The following is a 24354-nucleotide window of genomic DNA, read 5'->3' as shown; positions in this document are numbered from 1 at the left end:
GACAGCAAACACAAACCCACCCTCAGGCCTCTTTGGGATTCTCACGTGCAAGGGTTTCTAAGGTGCCAAACACTGGCTTTGCGTTAGGAATGAAGTCACTTAAATCCACTCCCCTTTGGTTCCCATGCTTTGAACACACCAAGAAGCTGGCAGATGAGAAAGGCACAAGTGGCCTCAGCCAGAAGGTACCTGTGACTGTGAGGGAAATGTGGATGACAGGCACTGTGACCCAGGACCCTGGCCAGACAGAGACATGGTGCAGAGGGGCAGTCTCCCACAAGCACCCGAGCCGGAGGAGTCTGTAGAAGACACCCAGCATGCCCTCTACCTAGAAACCCACAGTCTCTATTTAGAAGCTAAACTTCCAAATGGACAGCTGCAACCAGGAAGCTACTGCCTTGTGTTGAATTCAGGCGAGGGAGCCAAGCACAGGGCACCACCGCCACTGACCTTCTATGTGGCAGATCTGGATGTTCTGTGTGTAAGGCAGGGTGGAGATGTAGATCTTGGCACCAGACGTCTGCTTCAGAAAACTCACATACCGTCCCTGCTTGCCAATCAGTCGACCAACTAAATGCTTCCGGGGAAAGAGAGAGGTAAGGCTGACAGGAAACCAAGTCCTCGCTGCCCGAGGACACAGGCTTAGTCAGGCTCACGCCATTCGTTTCTGTCAGCATGTATTTTTCAGAGCTGTTCTAAGCACTTATGCTCACTATGTACCTACGGACAGACAACTTTATCATCTTCCACATGAAGAGAAACAAGCCGGGACATGCTCTGGAACCCACACAAGCCCACACAGCTGCTAAGCAGCTGAAGGGGACAGCCTGGCCCAGGACTCAGCATCTCATTCTAACAGTATGTCCCAGACCAGGAATATTACAGTACCCCTCCTACACATGCATGCACTCCTAATAATCCACTGCTATAAGGGCTGACTCTCATTCTGAACATCCCTGCCACTCCAAGTCCACCAGGGGCCACAGACAAAGGAGCTGGTTGGACAACGAAAGCATGAGAACACTCAAGACTCCCACCCCACCACTAAAGAAGAGCAAGTACATACAAGTGCCCAGTGCACCAGAACTCCAGGCAAACAGAAGACGCCAGACTTAAGCATAGTGTAAGGCAAGCTCTGCAACAATTCCTAATGACCCCAGCCCTGGAGGGTGGCAAGGGACATGGTCCCTACTCACCCAGAGCCTGCCTCACTATGCCCTCTGCGACCACTGAGGGCAGGATTGATAACAAGGTCACTAGGGAAAGAAACTACCACGGGAGCCAGCAGCCCGGGGTCAGCCTAGGAGTCTTGACCCAAAGTTCAGACTGAGCCTGGTCCCAGCTCAGCTTGGAGCCAAGTGCCCTGGGGATTAAGCAGTCTGCCAATTACTTTTGAACCCCAGTGACAAACACTAGTAAGTGGTTAAGTTCTAACAGCAAGGGGCTAGAAACTACTTAGGCGCTGGGGACTGGTGAAGCACCTCGCATTCCTATGATGAACAATGCAGTTAAAACAATGTTTTTAAAGACTAGCACAGGAAAATTAAGTTGCTAAAAATTTAGAAGTATTAATTAAGACACCACAATCTTGGCTTGTTTAACATCACAGGGTGTGAGGTGAGAGGGAACACAGCGGCTCGGGGTTGGCCGGCCTGCCTGCCTTTGCTTCTGTCTCAGGCTTTCTGTACTCTACAGCAGCTGACGCTCTGCCCAGTTATCTCGTCCACCTCACAGTGCAGAGCAGGGAGACTCTGGCGTTCACTCCTCTGACTGATGTTTGCTAGTATACGGAGAAGACCTAAGCCCCAGCCCACACAGAGGAGCTTGGGGGACCCAGCAAAACAGGGGAGGGAGGAAAGACAGTCTGCAGCTTCCCAGCCTGGTCATCTAATGTAATTTGCTGACATCCTTTAACCCTGGCATTGAAAAATTTTGAGCTCCCACAGAATCCAGCCTAAAGGAAAGTCACTGCCCTTACCTTTGGCACCTCGATCTCCCAGATGATGAGGTCAACCTTCTTAGGGTTGGAGCCTGCCTGGACAGTCTGGGGGCTATCAGGTTTCGTAGGCCCACAACAGCTATCCACTGAATCCATACTGTTCCCGTCAGAACCTGCAGGGGAGGAACGACATATATACACACACAGACACCAGCTCACAGTAACTATCACAGCTTCCCAAATTTATAATACTGGGAGGCCCTGCACACAGACACCCCTCTGCAAGCTTGGCAGATACCACAGACTAAAAGGCTCAGGAAACCCAATGAAAGGAGGCTTAGGGTACCCATGCACCTAATTTTAGCCTGTCACTGAACAGTCCTGCCTGCTTCTTTGGCAGCCGTGCCTCGCCACAGCTGCTGGGCAGACACACACGTGGTAAGCTAGGAAGAGGCACTCTCTATACCCAGGGAGGGGCTTATACAGGGTATAGCGGGGAGGGGAGCCAACAAGATGACTCACAGATCTGCAGTTCCAGGAGCAGGCCTTGACCTTCCTGTCACGATCACCTCGATCCCTTTCCAAATGTACCAGGCCCTCAGACCAAGGATCTCTAGTCTCCAAGGCCCAGGCTTGGGGGGAGGGGGTGTTCTGGGGTACTTGGGCAATCACAGTAGGAAAGCCTTCTGAGGGTCCCATTCTCAGGACAAAGCCAGGTGGGCCTCCTCCCTTCCCCTCCGGAACTGGCTCTGAATATGGGGTGGCCCAAACAGCCCAAACAGTGAGAGAAACCAAACACCAAACCAAGAGAACAGTGGAGAATGTGACTCTGGAACCAACACAGGCCATTCCACTCTTCCCCAGGACCATTGCAAAGAAGAAGGAAGAAAGAAGAGAGAAGAAAAAGGAAGAGGGGAGGGGGAGGAGGAGGAGGAGGAGGAAGAGGAGGAGGAGGAGGAAGAGGAAGAAGAGGGGACCAAATAAACACCAAGGACCATTCAGCGCAAGTTAGGAGATCCGGTCCTGACTGAAATACCAAACTCAATGGCCTGAAATAAATCACTCCTGTAAGCAACTAATTAGGCTATTTTCCACCTGGTTTCTCCAAACTCAGGACATAATTCTTTTCCAAGCAATCCACATCTGGATATAAAAGACTATGGTACTCTCTGTTCCCAGTCAAGGAAGAGACCTCCAAAGTGATCTCCCTTTGAGTGACCTCCTCAACACTAGGTTTACGGCAGAGAACCCCACCCAAGAACCCCACCTTGGGCAGCCATCTTGAGGTAGAATGAGCTGGTGAAGGTTTTACTACCACAAAGCCCCTAACCTCTGTCCAAGAGAAGTAGACTAGCCAATACGTGCACGCCAGTGGCTCCCAAGAGTGACTCAGAACATACCAAGCCTTTAGCAGGCTGCATTCATTGACTGTCCAGCTCCCTTAACTTCAACCTCAAGGGAAGCACATACAGCAGGGCTAAAGCCAACCTGGAAACACCAGTGCTGCTTGCACCCACTGAGAGCTCAGCAGTTACAACTCCCTGGCTATGACTGATGGGCTACCCTGCCTCCCCATCCACTGATTATGGTCTCTTCTCTAAAGCTATGCTCATAAGCCTCAGGCATCTGCACAGCTACCACAATCCATCCAGAGCTGCCACAGGCTGAGGCCTCATTTATTACAATGGGCATCAGACTCCTTTATTCTTAAAATGTTTTTAAAAACCTTCCTTTTTGCCCATTTTAAGGTGCAGTTTTTTACCTTAGCCTTCCAGCACTCTGGCATAGATGTATAATAGATTATCTGGCCTCCCGCAATTACAGTGGGCAGAAGGTGCTTCCTTTTGGAGGAAAGTAAAGTTATCATGGTCTCAACGCAACAGCAATCTTGGATGTAAAAATCCAATGTGTGGTACCCCCACCCCCGGACTCTAAGGTCAATAAATAGTAAAACACCCGAGGAAAATGCCCAAGCTTCCTGGACGGAACTGGTTGGGAACACTCCAGGACAAAGAAGCCATGAGCTGCTTGGAAGTCACTGGGAGGATCACATACCCCCCGGGAGCTGCAAAGCAGGGTCAGGAGCTGCTGACCTGTAAGTTAGCGGTCTGAACTGTCTACGCTGGGGTCAGCACTCGAAAAACCCAGCGCACCCTCCGTTACCAAAGTGCCCTCTTTCCTGGGGTGGAGCTGCAACTGCACAGAAAAAGGATGGCTGAGGCTCTGCGACGGAGGCGATCACAGCGACCCAGGGCAGCTCAGCCTCCCACCAGCACTCAAAGCTGCGGCTGTCCTGGGGAACTTACCCTTCGAGGGCTTCTGAGGAGAGCAGGTGGAGACACGGAACAAGCACATAAGTAAAGGAAGTCGGCCATTAAGAGATGCTCACCCATCCCTGGCACTTGGGAGGGACCACTTAGGAGGTCCCAAAGGACCATCCAAGGGCAGGTACCCAAAGGAGAAGAGACACTAAGACTGACTGGTGGACCCAACGGCCGTGGTCCCTTCTAAAGGTCTGGGGAGGTTTCCCTGGCTAGTGAGCCCATGGGCAATTCTCACAGCCTTAGGGTGTCATATGGTCACCTGACTTCTCGGGTTCCAACTGTGTGGGTGGCTGGAAAACAGAGATGGGCAGCATCACTTCCTTGCACAAGGGATGGGAAGGGTGGCCAGGAGCTTTTGCCTAGCAAGTAATGGGAGCCCTCCCAGATTCACAAAGAAAGCCTCCGAGACCTTCCTACCTCCTGAATGATCTGCTTCTGTATCCATGGTCCATCCATCCTCGGTCCCCAAGTCTGACAACTCCTCCTTCAGCACCCCATTGCTGAAGGGCTCAGTACTGTCTGGCAGTGGTGGGGTGACAGCTTTGTCTCCGGAGCTTGAGATGGTCTCTGTGCAAGAGTCTTCAAGCCTCGAAGTACTGACAGGGTCTGAGCACAGCCCCAAGGAGGTAACTGAAAGGACACTCTGGCTGTTGTTGGACGTACAGGTGACAAAGGTGTCATCACCTCTCGGGTTACTTGCCCCATCCAGAGACTGCCTCTGGGGGGTAACTGGCGGCGGGCAGGGAGCCAGGGAGATATGGTGTGCAGAGTTCTTTGGCTTCTGGTCCTTGGTGGGGCCTGACAGAGGACTGCTGAGACAGCTCACATAGGTCTTTGGTGGGGGGGCTCCTGCTGAAGGGCTGGCAGCGGCACCTGTTCTGGTGGGAGCAGGATCTGGGATTTCTTGTCCCAAGCTAGTTTCCTGGCTGGCTGGGACACAGCTCTCCTCCTGCCCCTGAGGCTGAGTGGCCGGGGCTGGATGCACTTGTGCCACAGTCTTGCCCACTGTGGTGGCCCGTATCTCTTCAGTCGCTTCCAAGATCACCTGGGAGATGATCTGAAAGGCGGTCTGCTCAATCTGGTCCTTTTCAGGCAAGGTCTTGTCTTTGTCCAGTTCTCTAGCCAGGCTTCTGTCCTGGCTACCTTTGACTTGGGGTACGAGCGCACCCTCATCCTTAACCAGCTCCGAGTGAACTGGCCCCACAAAGCTACTTGGCAACTTCCCAACAATATATTCTTCCTTCTTTAAAAGCTCATCTACCTGTGGTGGGTCACTTCTCACCTTCTCTCCCCCGCCTCCCCCGGGAGCTAGGATCGGAAACTCACTCTTCTCTACTTCTGAAACACACTCCTGGGGCAATAGGCCTTCCTCAAGTACATTTTCCCCCAACACAGCATCTCCAGTCCCCTCCGCCCCACCCGTCTCTCTCACTTTCTCTCCAGAGGCTGCACACTGGCTTAGCCAGCCTCTTCCAGGAGTTTTGCCCAGGGCAGACTCTTGCTTACACCCTTCCACTGCTTCATAGGGGAAGGACAAATCCTGTGGGAGAAGCGGACATCCAAGAGGAATAGATTTGGCTTCGTCCCCCATCAGGGAGAGTACCACTTTTGAATTCTCATCTCTGCACTGTCCTGGCTGCAACCTTGTGTCTACAATGCTCGGGAGGTTGCCTGAGGACTCTGATCTTCGGCGAACTTGACGGGTCCTTAGCAAGGCTGGGAGATCTGTAAGAGGCCTGTCCACAGAGCGCTGCTCTTCCTTTCCAGGAGGCTGTGTGACACTGGGGGTCACAGACAGGACTCCAGGACAGGCCTCTTCAGTGGGCAGTCGGTCCTCGATGGCAGAGCCAACCTTCAATGTCCCCACCTGCTTGCCATTCCTGCTGAGCCGATCTTTTTTACGAGAGAAAAACCACCACCAGCCAAGGAGTGCTAGCATTCCAGGCAAGGCCAAGGGGAAGAGTGAGCGGAACTGGATTGCCATCTTGGAGGCGATGTGAAGTAGCTACACCTAGGAAAGTAAGGAGAAAAAAAGAAGGTATTACAGAAGACAATTAAGAGTGCAGTAAGCTGGGCATGGTGACGCTCCCCTTCAATCCCAGCACATGGGAAGCAGAGGTGGGTGGATCTATGAAGTCAAAGTGTGCAGAATAGGTTCCAGACCAGCAAGGGCTAAATAGTGAGAGTCTGTTCCAAAGGAAAAAAAAGGTACAATCAAAACCAACTTGGGGGTAGAGGAACTGTACCCTGACATGGTGCATTACATGTGCACAGGGGTTTGTGTTTGGCTGCAGAGTCACAATGCAAATACCTCAGCACACCCTGACTGGTTCTAGCATTCAGCAAGGTCAGGAACCCTGCTGGAGGACTCCTGCTTCTCCAAAAGTGGTCTACAAACCAAAGTTGCTGATCACTCCCCAGTACCTGCTACAAGTGCAGCCCTACTGAATCACACTGGTCCTTTAACAAAATCCCCAGGAATCTTTAGGCACAGTACAGTTCGGAGGAATCCTGAGACTAGGAGACCTAGCTACCCCAAAATGAATGGAATAGGAGCATAGAGGAAGTCATTCCAGAAAGCCCTTCCAGCTGTAAAGACAGACATCCTTCACTAACATCCAAAGGCAGAGAAGCAAGACGGCTAAGTGCAGAGCAGGACTGAGCAGCGGTCAGGGATCAGGTAGAAACCTTCCATGATGTTACCTGTGGCTTCAGATTCAAGCAGGACCACCTGCATCCTTTCACTCTCAACCTTCCCATTCATCCTCGATGGAACCTATCACTACCTTGGTGGTTAAGTAACTCAACATCTTGCAGCTGAGGAATGGGAATCTGGCTGCCATCCTACTTGCCAGCTGACTGGTCCATGAGGGAAGACGCGATGAGACAAGGAAGGGGTGCTCCATGCTACCCTTTCAGAGTAACAGCACAGGAAACCTTACGCATACCCTATGATCCAGCAGTTCCGCAAAAACAAAAGTAACCGTGCCTAGGCAAAGGCTCTTCAGAGGCTCCCACCAAGGCTATCCTTTGAAACAACGTTGGGATTGGCCTTTTTCAGAGCAATGAGTGGTAGATACACTGTAGAGTCATCAACGCTGAGGCTGTACTGGTGTTACAGATATTGTGCTCTGACAGAAACCACTGTAGTGAAGAAAACAAAAACCCTATGGGGAGATGACTTGGACTAAGCCCTCGGCTGAAGGAAAAGGGCAGTTTCTGCAAATCGATTTTGCATGGTCAAATATGAACTCGTCACTGGCGTGGTCTTTCAGTAGATCCTATCTGTAAACAGAAAGCTATCTTATGTTTGTAGTTTTCCAGCTTGGATCTGCATATATCACGGAGGAAGCTTTTTTTTCTAAAGATTTATTCTACGTTTTGCCTGAACATATGTAGTACGAGTGCCTGACGCCCTCAGAGGTCAGGAGGAGGCATCAGGTCCCTTGGAACTAGACTTATGGCTGGTTGAGTCACCTGTGGGTGCGAGGAATCAAGCAGCAAGTGCTCCTAAGCTCTGAGCCATCTCTCCAGTCCCGAGGAAGATTATTTTATTTTATCGGCACCCCGGGCTGGCCTTGGACTTTAAGTTCTCTTGTTTCAGTCTCTCAAATACTGTGATTGCCACTGGGGCTATGAGTGTGACCCACCACATCCAGCTGCTGAGGACGCTTTCCCGAGCCCAAAGCCAAGTAGCACCAACCAATTAAATCAGAACCCAAGAGGCAAGAACTAACACGAGGTTTGGGCTGGTTTAACCCAGGTGAATACTGACGCCGTCAGGCTTGAGAGCCTTTTGTCTGCATCCTACACACAGCAACAACGTAAGTGAGAGTCACGGGGTCCGTGCTCAGTGTCATTCATCTGAAAGAGCAAAAGCAACTTGAGACTGTTAAGGAGTACATCTGCATGCTTGGAACAAGGCAGGAACCCACAGCCTAGAGTCGGAAAGCACTGCCCAGCAGGCAAAAGATTACAGGAAGTGGCCATAAATTTCTGTCTGACTCCTTATTAACTAGGAAATCCCTTCCACAGCAGGACTCAAATTTGTGATTCTTACAGAATTCTAGAGGTTCTCTGGTTTCAGGAAAGAGTTGGTTCAGGACAAAGCCTCTCTCCAGGGCTGTTTCTAGGCAAAGCTGAGACGTGTGTGAGGGAGTTCCCCCACCAGCCCTGTAGAGGGCAGGATTTGTTTGTCTCCTGCTTCCAAGACAATGGGTGAGATTAGCGGCCACTATTCATTCTCTCCCCAGAATCAGCCTCTGGGATCAGCAGCGACACACACAAAGGGCTTGAATGCACTCGCCGAGTCCAGAGTCCAGCGGTGTCACCTTAAGGGTATCTGGTGCCAGGAAGCACCCATAGGAGATTCTCTGAGGCAACTGATGCCTCTTTACCCCGAAAGGAAACAAATAGCCCATCTCTTCCTCACCCCAGGCAGTCTCATGTCGGCCAAACAGCCTTCTAGGGAATTAGTTAAGAGGCCATTTCCCTAATTTAAATGCTTGAGCACACTCTTTTGCACTTTTATACATACATACACACACACACACACACACACACACACACACACACACACACACACACACCCTTTACCCTCACAAAGCTTCCTTCCCACTACCTCCATTCCCTAGTGTCCTAAGCACTTGGTTTTTAAACCTTAAACCTCCCAAGATATAAGTGGACTGAACTCTACAGGTCCCAAAGGCCCCCATACTCTACACCCACAAGCTAACTGGAAACTGTTCCAAGACCAGTTTCTGCCCCCCAGAAACAGGCTGCCTGCAATCAGGGAAAGCCTCCCACGAGGATGCTTCACAGCCCTGCCCTAGGCTGGTGAGGAGGACACTTAGCTATTTTGAATCTGCTGGAATTAAACTCCTGCCTGTGTATTTTTAGCAGGTCCACTTGCCCAGGAATAGATGCATACTGGCTTGTGGCCAAGCGGTCACACAGAGCTGAAAGCAGGCACGTGCTACAGCCAGCAGCCCTTTGCAGTCAACTGCTCCCTCCAGGTTCTAAAAAGATCCTTTCTCTTTCCAGAAGTACCTGTGGCTTCTTAGAATGTCCTCTGGAGAAGCAATGGCCTCACTCCCCAACCAGCTGACAAACCTGTAACCAAGTCTAGAGCCTTCTAAACAAGAAAATAATCCCTGGGAATGGCACAAAACACTGTTGGCCCTGGTGACTAAGTCAGTTTTGGCTGCAGTTACTGGGAAAAAGGGCTGCATGCAATTGACAGGAAAGTCAATCATAAAAAACAACAGCTTAGAAGCCAAGAGCCCAAGTCCACTCTAGGCTGGGCCCTGAAGCAGGGAGGATCCACAGAACTGTGCTCTGGACAGCTGTTCACACACCCACTTGACTGGAACTAGAACATTCCTCCCATTATCCTAGTGATGACCACCAGGGAAGTGTGTGCGCCCAGCACAGCTTGCTCTTGATAAATGTGCCTTCCCTTCACGGGGTCTTCCCCCGGGCCAGCAATCAAACAGAAATCCAGCTGGCCCCGCAAGCTCTCCTCTATTTCCTGTGGAGAGTAGGGGCAGGCTGCTGGCTCCATAAGGAAGTTCCCTAAGTGGGAGTCGAGGGGAGGAAGAACATACAATTGTAGTTCCCTGCCTGGCAGCAAAGGAAAGAACCTCTAGCTTCCATCCGCAGCGCTTTCTCAATTCAGCCCTGTTGCTCCTTGCCCACCTACATATTCAGATCTGTGCACGCTGATTCTATGGAGCAGTTCTACCAGAAGCTCAAGGTCAGTCTGCCAGAAGACTCTCACACTCACGCACACACCCCTGCACAAGCATTGGTGAGCCCAGGAAAACTTTTTTAAAGACCTGGATTAGGACTAGAGAAGTGGCTCATTTAGTTCAGGGCACTTCTGCTCTTCCAGAGGACATATATATGTTCAGTTCCCAGGACACATAAGGAGGTGTCGAACCATCAGTGCCAGGGATCTGACCCCTCCCCTGGCCTCCATCGGCACCAGGCACACATGCCATGTCCATACATATACATGCAGGCAAAACACCTCGTACACATGAAATAAAAATAAGCTAATCTTTAAGGCAAGGATTTCTATAGGTTGCAATAGATACAGGGTGTATGTGTGTGTGCGCGCACACAAATTCCCTGGGCAGAGCCTGAAGGTGTCCTAGGAGCTGACCTAAAGAGCGGGTGAGGAGGCTTGGCAAAATAAGTTGTGACCTTTATAGCACAGCACTGGCAGCCTGGTCAAGTGGGGCAGATCACCAGAGGTAACCACTAGGGCGATCCCCATGTGAGTTTTGGCCAACACTGGTAGCCAGGCACTTAGCCACAGGAGGTTACTGAGCACTTGAAATATGACAAATGTGACTGAAAAACTCTAATCTTACGTAAAGTTAATCTAAATATCCACATGCCAGCAAGTACTAGTGGGTTTTTCCAGAAAGTCCCCAGATGTGAGAGGTTCTGACCAAGCTGTGGGACTAGCACCTACCTTGCTGGCAAAGTACAGTTCTGCCACTGAGGCTGGGGGTGACGGTGAGCCTGGACTACTCTCCCACAGCAGCATGGCTGAGACCCAGGGTCACAGAGATGGAGCCATGCCTCAGGCCTGCTGGTCTTAGCCTAGCCCCGTGTTCCCTTCATCCCTGGGGGTCTGATCAACTTGTGACTCATGCACCCTCAGGATTCCGTGTTAGCTCATAATGGGTCAGCTGACCCGCCCAAGGTTAGCCCTACACCCTCTATTGTGATGGTCTTACAGAGCAGCAAGCCAGTCAGTGCAGACAAGACAGACAGAGTCACCCTAGAGTAGCTTTAACTCCCAGCACAGGTGGGCCATCTATCCAACACCGGGGAACACTGTCTCAGCCTGCATCACAGTAGGAGGGCAGAAGCTCTACATAACATCTAAGCGGAAGACCTGCTGGGTGCAATTCTCGGGCCCAAAAGGAAAACTAAGGTCGAGAACCAACCTAGAGGCCCAGGTAAGAAGAGCTGGGAGCCAAAACCCCCATTCTAAGCATGGGACCTCCCTAGCCAGCCTAATCAGTAGCTAACTAACTAACTTCCAGTTTAAAGAATCTAGTTACAGGGGTTGGGGATTTAGCTCAGTGGTAGAGCGCTTGCCTACCATGCTCAAGGCCCTGAGTTCGGTCCCCAGCTCCGAAGGAAAAAAAAAAAAAAAAAAAGAATCTAGTTACAAGGGTTTAGCTGTTGAGAGCACTGGCTCCCCTATGTAGGACCCAGGTTCAATTCTCACTACCCACAACATGGCTCAAAACCCTCTTCAACTGGAGTCCCAGGGGATCTAATACCCTACTCTAATTCCTGGAGGTACTGTATACACATGATGCACATACACACATGCAGATAAAATATCCACACATGTAAAAGGTTAAAGGAAAAATCCTTGGTGACAAAGGAACCAACCACACAGGACACACAGGAACAGAGCATCCACCTCTTTCCTCTGAGGACAGGCAGGCCCAGCCCCAGTTCTCTCTAGCGATGTGAGAAAACAAACCTTCTAGAGTGGTCTCCCCAATTACTTCATCTCAGGTAGAGAGGTAGGGGTGTGTGTGTGTGTGTGTGTGTGTTTTAAACACTATCTTATTGTTATTGTTGGGGTGTTTTGCTTTTGTTTTTGTTTTTTTAAGACAGTGTTGTTTCTCTGTATAGCCCTGACCTTCATAGAACTCCATCTATAGACCAGGCTGGCATCGAACCCAGACATCCACCTGCTTCTGCCTCTCCAATGCTAGAATCAAAGGTGTGTGCCATCATGCCTGGACTAGAGGTGTGTTTTTTGAAAACTTCCAAGGTTGTGTCCAGTCCCTCTTGGCCCCCCACCTTGGGCTCTTCACTATTGCCTGGCTTTACAAGTGAATTCTGTCAGGCTCTAGGGGGCGATGACAAAGTAGATACAGGAATGCACTCCTGGGTACATGGAGTTCCCACCTCACCACAGGAAGGTGCCACACGGCCCTGCCCCAAAGGTATGAGCAGTGATCTGACAACAAGCTTACTTGAAGGCCATAATCCTAGCTGGGACAGGAGGACCATGAGTTAGAGGCCCTGTCTCAAGACCTAGCAAATAAAAACTAATATGGTATATGGCTTCACAAGAGGTAAGGAAAGATGTTGATGTGTGGCTAATGATGCCAGCAACCAAGAAATCATAAAGGTGTAAGAGAAACATTCTATTCAGTAAATATTTATTGACAAGTCCAAGTACTAGGCAGCATAGGGTAGAAATGAGTAAGCTATGAACCTTCCACAACTTTTTTGGAAGTGAAAACCCATGACCTCTTCCCTAGTGAGCTGCTCTGCTGCCCACGTAGTCAATGGCTGGTCCAAGGGGCAGGAAAAAAAATGTCTGGTGGTTGGAGGAATAAGCAGAAAACGAGTACCATTTTCTCAGGCAGGCAGGGATGTTCTAGTTCTTGTGCGGGGATGAGAGGACTTTAGACTAAGTACTGAAGAGCCAAGCATAGCTGGGTTGCACTCAGTGACCACTGTCACCACCACCTGGGTGCTCAAATCCAGATCTCTTCTCCTTCACACCTTCCAAAAGGGAAAGCCTCCTGTTGGCTTTGTAGCCCTTGTTGAGCAGTCCTGAATTCAGTCCCATACTCCCTAATACACACTCCTGGCTCTCCTCACACATCAGCTTCTTGGTAGCTACCCATGCACATTCACTTTCTCAGCAAGGTACTGGAGGACGTGTCCTCCCCAGACACAGGAGTGGACCCAGAAAGGAGGGCGCATCCATAGGCATGTTATTGTGCACTGTGTAAAGATTATGCTTGCATTACTTAAATGCTGATTTCCCTGCCCCCATTATCTGGCAGCAATTCTTATTCTAAGAATCTCCTGTCTTAATGTTGCATAAACATTGCTCCTCAATTATTTTCTGAATGGTCAATAAAACTAGCTGATCAGCCAATGACTGAGCAGGATGAATAGAGCTGGACTCTTTCTCCCAGCTGAGAGAGGGAAGGAGGGAAGGATGAAGGGAGGAAAGGAAGGAGGGAGGGATGGAAGGAGAGAGAGAAGGGAGGAAAAGGAGGAGGAAGAGGAGGGGAAGAGGAGGAAGAGGAGGGGAAGAGGAGGAAGAGGAGGAAGAGGAGGGGAAGAGGAGAAAGAAGAGGAAGAGGAGGGGGAAGAAGAGGAAGAGGAGGGGGAGAAAGAAGAGGAAGAGGAGGGGGAGAAAGAAGAGGAAGAGGAAGGGAAGAGGAAGAGGAGGAGGAAGGGGAAGAGGAAAAAGGAGGAAGAGGAGGGATCCTCCAGGGGAAGAGTCCAGGAGGAATCATGAGAAAAGACATGGAGCCCAGATCAGTACTAACATGCAGATATCTCATGATTTTGGCTGGGAGGTAGCCAGATCAGTTTAGAAGAGTAAGTAATACTGCTGTTTAGTGGTTGTGCCCTTAAAACTTGTTAAATACAATAATCCAGGCTCAATTATTTGGGAGCTTGCTGGGTTAAGAAGAAAACTGCAACAGGTATCACATCCAAGGAACACATCAGACAGAAAATTCCCAGGAGGAGGAGGAGGCAGAGCAACAGAAAGGGATACATCCCCAGAGCCCAGTGGAGCTCTTAGGAGGAGCTGGTATGCTTAACCACAAAGGCATGAGGCCTGCCACAATGACAGAGGCAGGGAGAAGCAGGGAGCTAGTAAAGACACAGAAAAGTCCAGAAAGCAAGTAAGGACACACATGAAGGCACACATGTGTAATCCACAGAACGTGGGGTGGAGGTGGGGGTCTGAAGTATGAGGATGGTGAACACCAGACAAGAATGGGTTACACAGTGCAGAAAAAAAAAAAAAGACAAAAAAATATAAAACCTGAGAGCTTTGTAGTCACAGATAATATTTATGAATAGCAACCTTCATTCAAATCATGCTACTTCTATATTGAGAAACTGAGGAAGAAGGTGTAGGAATGAACAGAACATTCACTCTCCTTCATAGTAGAAAACCAGATAGTGTTCTCTGAAGAAAAGGAAAAAAAAAGAAAAAGAAAAGAAAAGCAAGCAAGCAGACTAGAAACAGATACAAGTTGACAGGATAGCTAGAGAGCTCAAGCAGTTTCGAGCATGTACTGCTCTAACACAGGACCTGAGTTTAGGTCCCAGCCCCCACACTAGGTGGCTCACAACTACCTGTGAGTCCAGCTCTAAGAAATACAATTCCTCTGGCCTCTTCAGGTACTTTCATACATGGCAGGCAAGCACGCTGAAACAAAACACACAACAAAACACACACACACACACACACACACACACACACACACACACACACACACACACACTCTTACTTAAAAATAATAATTAAGGAGGCTGGAGAAACGGCTTCCTGTGTCTGCTCTTCCAGAGGTCCTGAGTTCAATCCCCAGTACCCACATGGTGGCTCTCAACCATCTGTAATGTGATCTGATGCCCTCTTCTGGCATGAAGGTGTACGTGCAGATAGAGTGCTCATACGTAATAAAATAAAATTTTAAAAAATAATAAGAGAGAGGAACGGGGGAGCTGGAGAGATGGAGTTAAGAGCACTGGCTGCTCTTCTAGAAGACTGAAGACTGAGGTTCAATTCCCAGCACCCAGATGGCAGTTCACAACTGTCTACAGCTCCTGTTCCAGGGGATCAGATACCTACGTGCAAACATGCAAGCAAAACACTAATCTATATAAAATAAAAATAAACAAAATAGTACAAATATATTTCTTTTAAAAAGAGAGACAGGAAAAGGAAGGAAAGAGGAAATGCTGTAGGTAGCTTCCAGGATGTTCTCACAGGGCAAAAGACTAGGGACCAAACACAGGTCTGTCAGGTGCATTCTGGGTAAGCCCTGTGCCACTGAGTCATACAGCTCCAGCAGAGGACTGTCTTTTCAAGCCTTGAACATAATCAAACCCAGTGTGGCCTGCCAAGGCACTGGGTTCAACCCCCAGAACAACAGATAAACAAATCTCTCTTTCCATAGGCAGTGCTGTGACACTGCAGGTTGGGGTTTGGGGCAGGTTTTCACTATGTAGCTCAAACTGACTTTAAATCTTTAAAGCATAACCTTCCTGCCTCAGCCTCCCAACACTGGGATTGCATGCACATGCCACCATGCCCAGCCAAGGCTTCCTGCAATGGATACTCTATTACCACAGCACATCTTTCTTGCTAACCAAGATAAACATGCAGTAGTGCCAACTCCTACAATCGTGCATTGCTCTTTTCTCATTACTGATGGCACCTTTGCTTCAGTTACCCCTAAAACTAACAGCAGTGGAAACCAAGAGAACATGCTAACTGACAGAACTTTGGGGAACCATGGCAGCAGTCTCCCCAGCCCTAAGGCAGCAGGACCCATCAGGACCCATAATTTAATAAAAGGTTTCAATACCTACCTCGAGCTAGTTCCATGGGGGCTGGGGACAAGTTTCAGGTAATAAGACAATGCAGTAAAGAACTTAATGTAATACGCCTGCAGGCTCGGAACTGGTTGATGGCACAGAGCCCTCAGGCACCCCTGGCACATTCCCCATGTGTGTAAGAGTGATGGGACGGTTAACAAACGCTTGCTCACCTTTTGTGGGCCCTGTGGCTGAGATGAAAAGGGCTACGGAGAATATATGGGATATGGGAAGCTCTATGCAAAGTGTGAGAGAACATCTCCTGGACGAAGGGCTGTCAGCACCTCAGAGCTCAAACAGTGGGAGCTATGCCAGGATGATGGTGGTACAGAGAAGGAGAGAAAAGTGCCAGGCAGAGAAACGACCCAAATCCTCAGGCAGGAACAAGCTCAGCCAGCTCAAGGAACAGCAAGGAGAGGCCAAGATGGGGTCAGGGGAACGGCTGGCTCCACATCCCCCACAGAGGCTAAACTTGAGGAAATCACGGGACTCACAGAAACATACCAGAACATACTTCCAGAGGAACCACTGTCCTCAAGTGTCAAGGGGCTTTGTTCTTAATTCATAAACTGCCTCCAGAAGCTATTCCAGAATCATGACACCCCGGCTAGGAACATAACAGGTATGTTTTGTGGGTAAACAGGCTAATTTTTTTTTTACCCAGAACCTCAAAAAACATGCTTGCCAGGAAGCCATGAAACCACACTGCACATCAGCTTAGAGACCCACTGCTGGACCAGCATCCTTACTCCTAGCCCTCAAAGTGGGTCCAGCCCCTAGTGGGGATTGCACCCATGTACATACAGTACACACACACCCTCACAGAAGCCCTCACTACTCCCCCGAATCAGATCTTGCAACAACAAACCCTGCTCCACAGCCAACATAAACCATAGGCCACAGGGCCTTATATGGCTTGAAGCTTTCTTAATCAGAAACAGATAGATGGGCTGGAGTTGGCAGCTGACTTAGAGGGAAGGAGGAAGGGGGAGAGTGGAGAGAAAAGTATGAGGAACAGGCAAACTTGTCAAACTCCTTTTTCATCCCTCTTCCGCCTCATTGGCTTCCTCCCAGCAAAAGATTCCTAGTGGGGGTAGGAGGTGTGGGATGCAGATATAACTCAGAGGTAGAGTCTAGCATGCACAAGTTCTGAGGGGTTACACACAGATGCACAGACACACAGACACACACACACACACACACACACACACACCCTACCTGTGTACCTACCTACCAGAGCCACTTTGCCCCCTCCTGTGTTTGTATTTTGATGAATGCCAGAAGGCACCAGTAACTGGACTGCCAGTCAACACAGTTTCATACCTTTTGTGCTACTCTGTGGCCAGCCCTTAGGTTTGGGCAACTTCACCAAAAAGGCAGGGAGGGGATGGGGAATGGAGGAGAATGTTTTTCCAGAAAATTAGCTAATGGGGTAACAATGGGGTACCAAGGAGTCTTCGATTCCTAGGATATAGTACCTGGTCCATCTCCCTAGCATTCTGCTGGTCTCAGTCACATTCCTGCCTGGCCCTGGCCCAAAACCAGAATAGAAAAGGCAACCTCGGAGACTTCTTGAGCAGAAGCAGCTACAGCAGTTTCTAAGGTAGCATTGGTTGCTTCTTTCCCCTGGTTAGTTAGCAGTGGCCCCGGAAAGGACCTGTCCTGGACACTTGCAGTCACATGCACTTGACTCTCCTGAAGGATGCCACCTGCTAAAAATAACCACAAGCTTGGTGGAGTGGGTGACACCAAAGCCAAAGGACAAAGCTGGGAGGTTATCCTCAAGAGCTGGTCTCTCTCCAGGGCGGCTGGACAAGCTGGAGTCTCTGCCTGGTCTCTGCTAAAGTGACAAGGAAGAGATGAACAGCAGACAAGAGCTAAGAGCCGCCTCCAAATGGAGTGTGCCCTCATCCTCAGGAAGGCACAGCCAGACCAAGGCTAGAGAAGAGAAGGGTCTGGGGGCTGCCTGGACAGATCTTTTGTAGTCTCCTCCTCTCTTGGCTAACAGCCTGTTGAGGGCCAGAGAATGGTCTCATGACCTCCATGTGAGGTCTGACAGGCAATGTTATTATTAGCCAAGGAATGAGTGACTTCAAGGTTGTCTTGCACCCTCCTCAGTCTCCCAGCCCTGAGGCTTTCTCATTCAGTAATTACTTGTGTGTTTCAAAGGTGCATTTCCCTGATCATGACAGGGCTTTGTAAAGAGTTAAGATCTGAACTTCAGTATCCTGTGAAATGAGACCCAAATAGCTCCACTCAAAACCACTTAACGACTCAGTCTGTAGGATAAACTTTTAATTCTTGAAAACAGGGCTGGAAAGATGGCTCAGCGGTTAAGAGCACTGACTGTTCTTCCAGAGGTCCTGAGTTCAATTCCCAGCAACCACATGGTGGCTCACAACCATCTGTAATGAGATCTGATGCCCTCTTCTGGTGTGTCTGTCTAGTGTACTGATATACATTAAATAAATATTTTAAAAAAAAGATTTAAAAAAAATTCTTGAAAACATCAATTTCACATTGTAGATGAGGGAAGGGGGTGATAAAGGAGCAGTAAGTAGCTGTCTCGGGAAAAGGCTAGTATGTGGGGAAGGAAAGGATACATCATTCCAGATCCAAAGGCAGCCCAACCTGTCCAGTGTTCTGGGAGTCACCTTATTTATCTTATTTGGGGTCTCAGTTTCAACTAGAGACAAAAGGATAAAACCAGTGTTGTTTAAAAAACAAAACAGCCAGGGGCTGGAGAGATGGTTCAGAGGTTAAGAGCACTGACGGCTCTTCCAGAGGTCCTGAGTTCAATTCCCAGCAACCACATGGTGGCTCACAACCATCTGTAATGGGATCTGATGCCCTCTTGTGGTGTGTCTGAAGGTAACTTCAGTGTACTAAAATAAAAAAACGGGTTGGGATTTAGCTCAGTGGTGCGCTTGCCTAGGAGGCGCAAGGCCCTGGGTTGGTCCCCAGCTCAAAAAAAAGAACCAAAAAAAAAAAAAAAAGAAAAGAAAGAAATAAACAAAACCCCAGCTAGGTAGATACAGTGGCATGTATCTGTAGTCTTAGGTACTGGGGAAGCTGAGGGAGGATCCTTGAGCCCAGGAGCCTGGAACCAGCTATGACAACACAGTAAGACCCCATTTAAATCAATAAATTAATGTAGGCTGCAGCACCAAGTTCAAGGCTACTTCTGCAAGGGCCAAACAAAGCAGACCCAGGACCAGATTGTTGTATTAACAGCTTTTTCCCAAATCAAAACATTCCATCCTGCAGGGGAGCTATTTAAACAAGAAGGTAAACTACTAAAATTAGCGAAGAACTCCCTGAAACCGAACAGATTCACTAGGCTCCTCCTGCCAGAGTAAACTATAAAAGCTGAGAGTCCTTTTGGGGGGGTGGGGGGGTGGCTGAGCTACAAAGAAGGGAGCTGCAAAGACACAAAGACCAGAACAGCTGCCTAGAAGCAGAAGCCATACTGCCTGGAAGAGGTTTAGACCAGAGAGTCACTTGGAAAGGACACTCTCCAACCTGCTGAGCTGCCTGTAGGATGTGCAGTGTGCTCCAAGTTCCCAGCTCTGTGAGCTGTCACCCATGCTTGGGTGGTATACACATGGGTCTGTCATGTGATCCCTATCTGGGGTGAGTAGATTGTGTGTTGCATCTCCCCAGGAAAAGTTTTGTCACACAATATGGATGAAAAGGGTCATCTATAAATAAAGTCCACTCTCCACAGGCTACACCAACATTACAGGATCTACACCGTGACACCCTTTTCCCACTGCCTTCTGTAAAGGACACCTCCTACATTAAGACAGGCTGCTGGGAAATGGGACACAGTAGCTCATGTCTGTAACCCCAGCACTTGCAAGGTTCTGACAGAATGACCTGAGGTCACCTGGCGCTATATCGTACATGCCTAAGATACACAAGCAGACCCTGCCTCAAAAAAAAAAAAAAAAAAATTACTGACACAGAATGAAAAGTCACACTGGTTTAGCAGAGAGGTTTCATACTGAGGTCCTTTGGAAGCTATCGGGTCTGGTGATATGACATAGGCAGACCAAAAACAATGAACACAGACCCCAGGTAAGTTCTCAAACCAAGGTGGCTCGAACCCAGAGGCTCAGCTCTGGCTGCTCTACCTCATGCTCGGGTCCCCCAGACCTCTCAGTAAGTTCATTCCTCAGCCTATTTCCTAGAAACCCATCCCCCTCACCCCCCTCCTCGCTGTAGACCAGAACTTGCTTCTTTCTTAGCATGCCATGGAAAGAGAACCTCTAGTGACCAAAGGGTAGTTCTGTTTGTGAACTACAAATGATAAAACCCAAACACACGGTGCTTTTCAGACATTCTCAGGTTGAGGTCATTAAGGTTTTAGAGTAGGACAAAGAATATTCTAGACTCGCACCATCCAAACTCCTTATGGTAATGAAATGTTGACTCCCCAGGGTGGCAGGCAACCATATTCCTCCAGCAGCCCCACCAGGTAGCTTGCCCTGAGTCCCAGAACAGAGTCAGAATTCTTTACAGGTATAAGCCCAAGCCTTGACCAGCTCTCCAATCAGAACACTTTGAACACCTTCAGTTCACCAACTCTCCTTTACCAATTGAAAAAACAAAAAAAACAAAAAAACAAACCAGACCCTGGATGGCCAGTCAGCTGGCAGGAGGTTGGAGAGACACAGCAAGCCCTGACCTCTTTCGAGTTAAGGCCAGCAGTGACAGGCCTCCTCTGTCCTGAGCACTGCAGGCTTCTCCTTCCTCTAGAACTAACCCCCTCGCTTTGCTTTGCTTCTCTGGGCCTCAATGACAAGGCTAAGTAACACAAGCCACAGGGAACAGAATGCTTACAAACATGAACTGTAGGAGCATCCGAACAGCAAGGGCTTGGACAGAATGATGTTGCTGAACCCAAAAAAACTCAAATTGTCCCGGCCATGGCAGCAACACTCCTCCATACCCTCCCCAATGTCATGCACCATCTGGAAGAGGACAACAAAGTCAATGACAAGAAGGTTAGCAATGATGGTGTGTGCTCGAAATCCCAGCACTTGGAAGGGTGGGCAGGAGGGCTGCAAGTTTAGGCTGGCCTCGTTTACATAGCCTGACTCCGGTCTCAAAAGGGGGGAGGGGCACTCTGGACCTAAAGCTCAACTGTCCAGAACTTACCATGCATAAGCCTATGTCCAATCCCAAGTGCTTGAGAGAGACTGACTACACCAGGAAGGAGAAACAGAATTTGCCCTATGAAGCAAGATTTAGGACTTAACACACCCCATTGTAGAGATTAGTAACTCTCAAACATTATGATATCCATGGCACATGGGGCCCACAGAACCCAAGCATCTCCCCACAATAAAGTTCCTAGGATTACTATTCAAAGAAAAACGCCAGATACAAACTTCCTACAGACAGGAGAAAAAACTGAGCCGCAGAGAGATCCAGGCATGGCAAACTCACAAGGAACATTAGGAAGGAGTAGCCAGGGAAAACAGGGCAGCTCCCCAGGCACATGAGCTCCGATGCCTTAAAATGCAGGTGCGATCAAGACATGCTGACCCAGGAGGCTAGGTGGCAAAGTGCGGGTAAACCAATTTGTCTTCCTTTTCCTTCTAACCAAGTTACTAGGTCAGAGGCTAGGGGAGGGAGTGCTTTTATATTTAATCAAATGACCGAGTCAGACAGGGATTCCTTGGGAGTGAGGGACGCCATACTTAAGTGCCTACCCTATACCAGGGATAGTCCCAGTCTCCATCCATGTTTAGGATGAGAAAAGGAAAACCAGAAGCTAAAACTACCTTATTCCGCAAACTAGCTATGGCCAGCTCCACAAATAATCTGGGTTACCAGGTAGCAAAGACAGATTGCTTTAAAGTACTGAGGCTCTGCAAACCTGACACACTGCCTTCAGCATCTGAGCAGGCGTCGTACAACTGATACCTGTGTATCTTTGCTGTCACCCTGCAGTGGCCAAGTGAGAATGCGACTCCTACAATTATCTGGGAGATGGGAGAACCCCGAGTAGACAAACTCACTAGATTTCCATCAGGTCTCACCCACCGGCCCCCTCTACAGAACAAAGCCTTCTGATTTAGCAAACTGACTGGAAGCTTTAGTGATTTGCACACACGCCCATAGGGTAGGAGAATGTCCTCTAACCCAAGGCCATTCACAAGACGACACCCAGGAATTACCCAGAACCTACAAAACAGGTTAGAAGTAAAAGAAAGCTCAACAGCAAAAAGCTGTCAAAAACCTAACCCTTGGGCTCTGCAAGACTCCTAAATAATCTGAAGGTGAGCCATTTAAATGCCAATCAGAGAAGACTCTGACTTGAGAGCGACTCCTTCATAGAGTTTATAGATGCTTTGTGGCTTTAAGAGAGAAACGGGTAGGAAGCCCTAAGGCTCTAAGCCTCGCTTTTCTAAAGTTAAACGTTTAAAACAAAACCAAAAACCCCAAGGTTACTAATTGGGGAAGGATTTCGCACTTAGAGGAGCGCGTCTGATTATTGGTTTCCGGAAGCAATAGCAAATCGACAGAGAAGGTTACACTAGGTGCGGCAACCCCGATTTCACTGCAGGCGTTACATTTAAACCCCAAGCAGCCTCAACTTCAGTAGTGGAAAGAAAGATAGGCAGTTTAACCTCACTAATTGCCCTACACATACACCCTACCTTACCGGTTTGAGGAGCCTCCACTCGCACCTGGAGCGAAGTCCACCGGGTTTGTGTTAAGCACAGCCCAAGGGAGTCGCTCCAGGCATTTCCCAGAGAAGAAAGGTCCCGGTTAACACAGGGTTTCTCGGAAGTCTCTTCTGCACAGCCCAATACTATTAGCACCTTCCAACCCGCAGAAAGGAAACAGGAAAAGATAGGACAAGGGAGTAGTTGACACCAGAATGTAGGCTCCTTGACGCGTACGGAGGCTTCTCTACACGCAGGTTTTTACCTACAATCGTGGCAAAGTGCCCCCCCATGACCCCTTGCAAAGTCCCTCCAGATCACTGTCCTGGGGCGGGAAGAAAGGTGGAGCGCGACACGTGACCCTGGACCTCCCCACCCCCGCCAGAGGTCAGCGGACACCTCTAGCTAGAGGTCTTCCACCTTTTGGGACGCGTTTATGGGGCCACAAACTCTAATCCCCTTTCGGACACCCAAGCCCTAGACCTCCCGGTCCTAATTGGTCTTATGGTCCCTTCACCGCCAAAAGGTTTGAGACCTGTCTTGCATCCCGTTCTCCCCGCTGCGACAGTCCTCCAATAATTCGCGGCACTGAATCCAGGAATTGTGCCTACCTGCTCCGGTTTGCCACCACTGCCGGGCAAACCCAGAGCGAGTGAACTGGGCCCAGCAGTTAGGAAGTTAGGAAGTAAAGGGGTTCCCAAGGACCTCCTCTCCCGCCTTGGGCACCCGGTGCTGGGCAGAGACCGCCCCGCTGCCTCCTCTCCATGCTCAAACTGGGTACACACGACCTTTGAAAAGTAAACGCTAGCGAGGCTGGACGACCTTGGGTGGGACGCGCTCGGGCTCGCTACCCAGAAGGGTGAGCCGGCACCGGGAAAGTTGAGGCTCACCGAAGCGCCCGGGGAATTGCGCCCTCATCTCCATCCCAGAGGCCAGTGACGTGAGGGGGATGGGAGGGGAAAGCAGCGGCTCAAAGCGGCGCCCCAGGCTCAGCGCACGCGATCTGTCAGCAGCAGCCCGCGGGCAAATCGCCCGACAGGGAAGGAGCAGGGGGGCGCGCGGGTCACCAAGGCTCATACCCGACCGCTTGACAGCAGGCGCTGTGCACAGGACTCTCCGTTGCCGGAGTACCTGGCGCACGCGTCGCACTCTGCACCTGCACCCCAGGCTCCCCATCACCCCAACTCGTTCTCCCTCCGGGCCCGGCAGGCGGATGCCCGCGCCTGTCGTCACTTACCTGCTCCGGGGCGACCGTCTAGGCGCACAGTCCTCCCGCCACCGCCCCCGGGCCCCCCACCTAGCCCAGCGGCCCTGCCCCGCAGCGCTGCAAGGCGCTTCGGCCGCTCCCCCACGTGCTAGCCCAGGCCGGGCGAACACAGAGACATTAAATACTGAGGACGCGCAACGACGTGCCCGCGGCGCGACGCAAGGCCCCGCCCCTCGCCCTCGGCCCCCCGGCGTGCCCCCCTCGCCCGCTCGCTCTCCTGCGCGTGCGCGCCACCAGCCGCTCCCTCCCTCGACTTGCGCGCGCCTCTCTCCCATCTGCGCCAAGAGGGGCGCGGTCTGGAGCGCTCCGCTGACATCCCGGCGCCGCTCGGGCCCGCCTTGCTGGCGCTCTCGCGAGAGTAACTATAGTCACGGCAGGCGTGGGAGATGACCCTACGTCCCACAAGGGCTGGGGTGGGTTACCCGTGTCTGAGTGCTAGGCACAATGAACTTGGCTCGCTTGGGAGCGCTTCTTCTCCGGGATGGAGAGGTATCAGGCAGGTTCCTGCCTTGGGATGGTGCGTCCCATGAAAAAGGCAGGAGCGGCTGGTGAGAGACGAGGTTACATTGTTCCCCTTACCTAGGAATTGAGCTGTCCCGTAACTTTGCTAGTATAACGTAGCATTTCGAGTATGTTAGGTGGCCATTAATTGATCAGTAATATGGATAATGTGTAGCCCTCGAGGGCAAGTTGCTTTCTCATTTTTGCAGCTTTAGTGATGTCGATAGGACTTTTCTCTAA

At 50.1% G+C, this 24354-nt stretch overlaps 1 protein-coding gene across 3 annotated transcripts in view; it reads right to left on the bottom strand.

Moving 5' to 3' along the window:
- Akap1 (A-kinase anchoring protein 1) overlaps positions 1–23725 on the bottom strand; it is a 32479-nt gene extending 8754 nt beyond the window's left edge. The window contains exons 1-4 of one of the 3 annotated variants that reach the window (XM_032911907.1): positions 23584–23725; positions 4681–6274; positions 1979–2112; positions 451–577 (exon numbers count right to left, since the gene is read on the bottom strand). In XM_032911907.1, the coding sequence (XP_032767798.1) occupies positions 451–577; positions 1979–2112; positions 4681–6247 (1828 nt within the window). In that variant the 5' untranslated portion in view covers positions 6248–6274; positions 23584–23725. Of the gene's footprint in view, positions 1–450; positions 578–1978; positions 2113–4680; positions 6275–9312; positions 9411–22342; positions 22387–23583 lie in introns of those variants that run through there. The other 2 variants (XM_032911910.1, XM_032911908.1) reach the window with 2 other exon arrangements.
- Between the last annotated feature and the right edge of the window lie 629 nt (positions 23726–24354).

Source organism: Rattus rattus, chromosome 9 (assembly GCF_011064425.1).
Source record: "Rattus rattus isolate New Zealand chromosome 9, Rrattus_CSIRO_v1, whole genome shotgun sequence".
Lineage (NCBI taxonomy): Eukaryota > Metazoa > Chordata > Mammalia > Rodentia > Muridae > Rattus > Rattus rattus.
The sequence above is the reverse complement of the archived record's forward strand: the minus strand, read 5'-3'. Positions and strand labels throughout refer to the sequence as shown.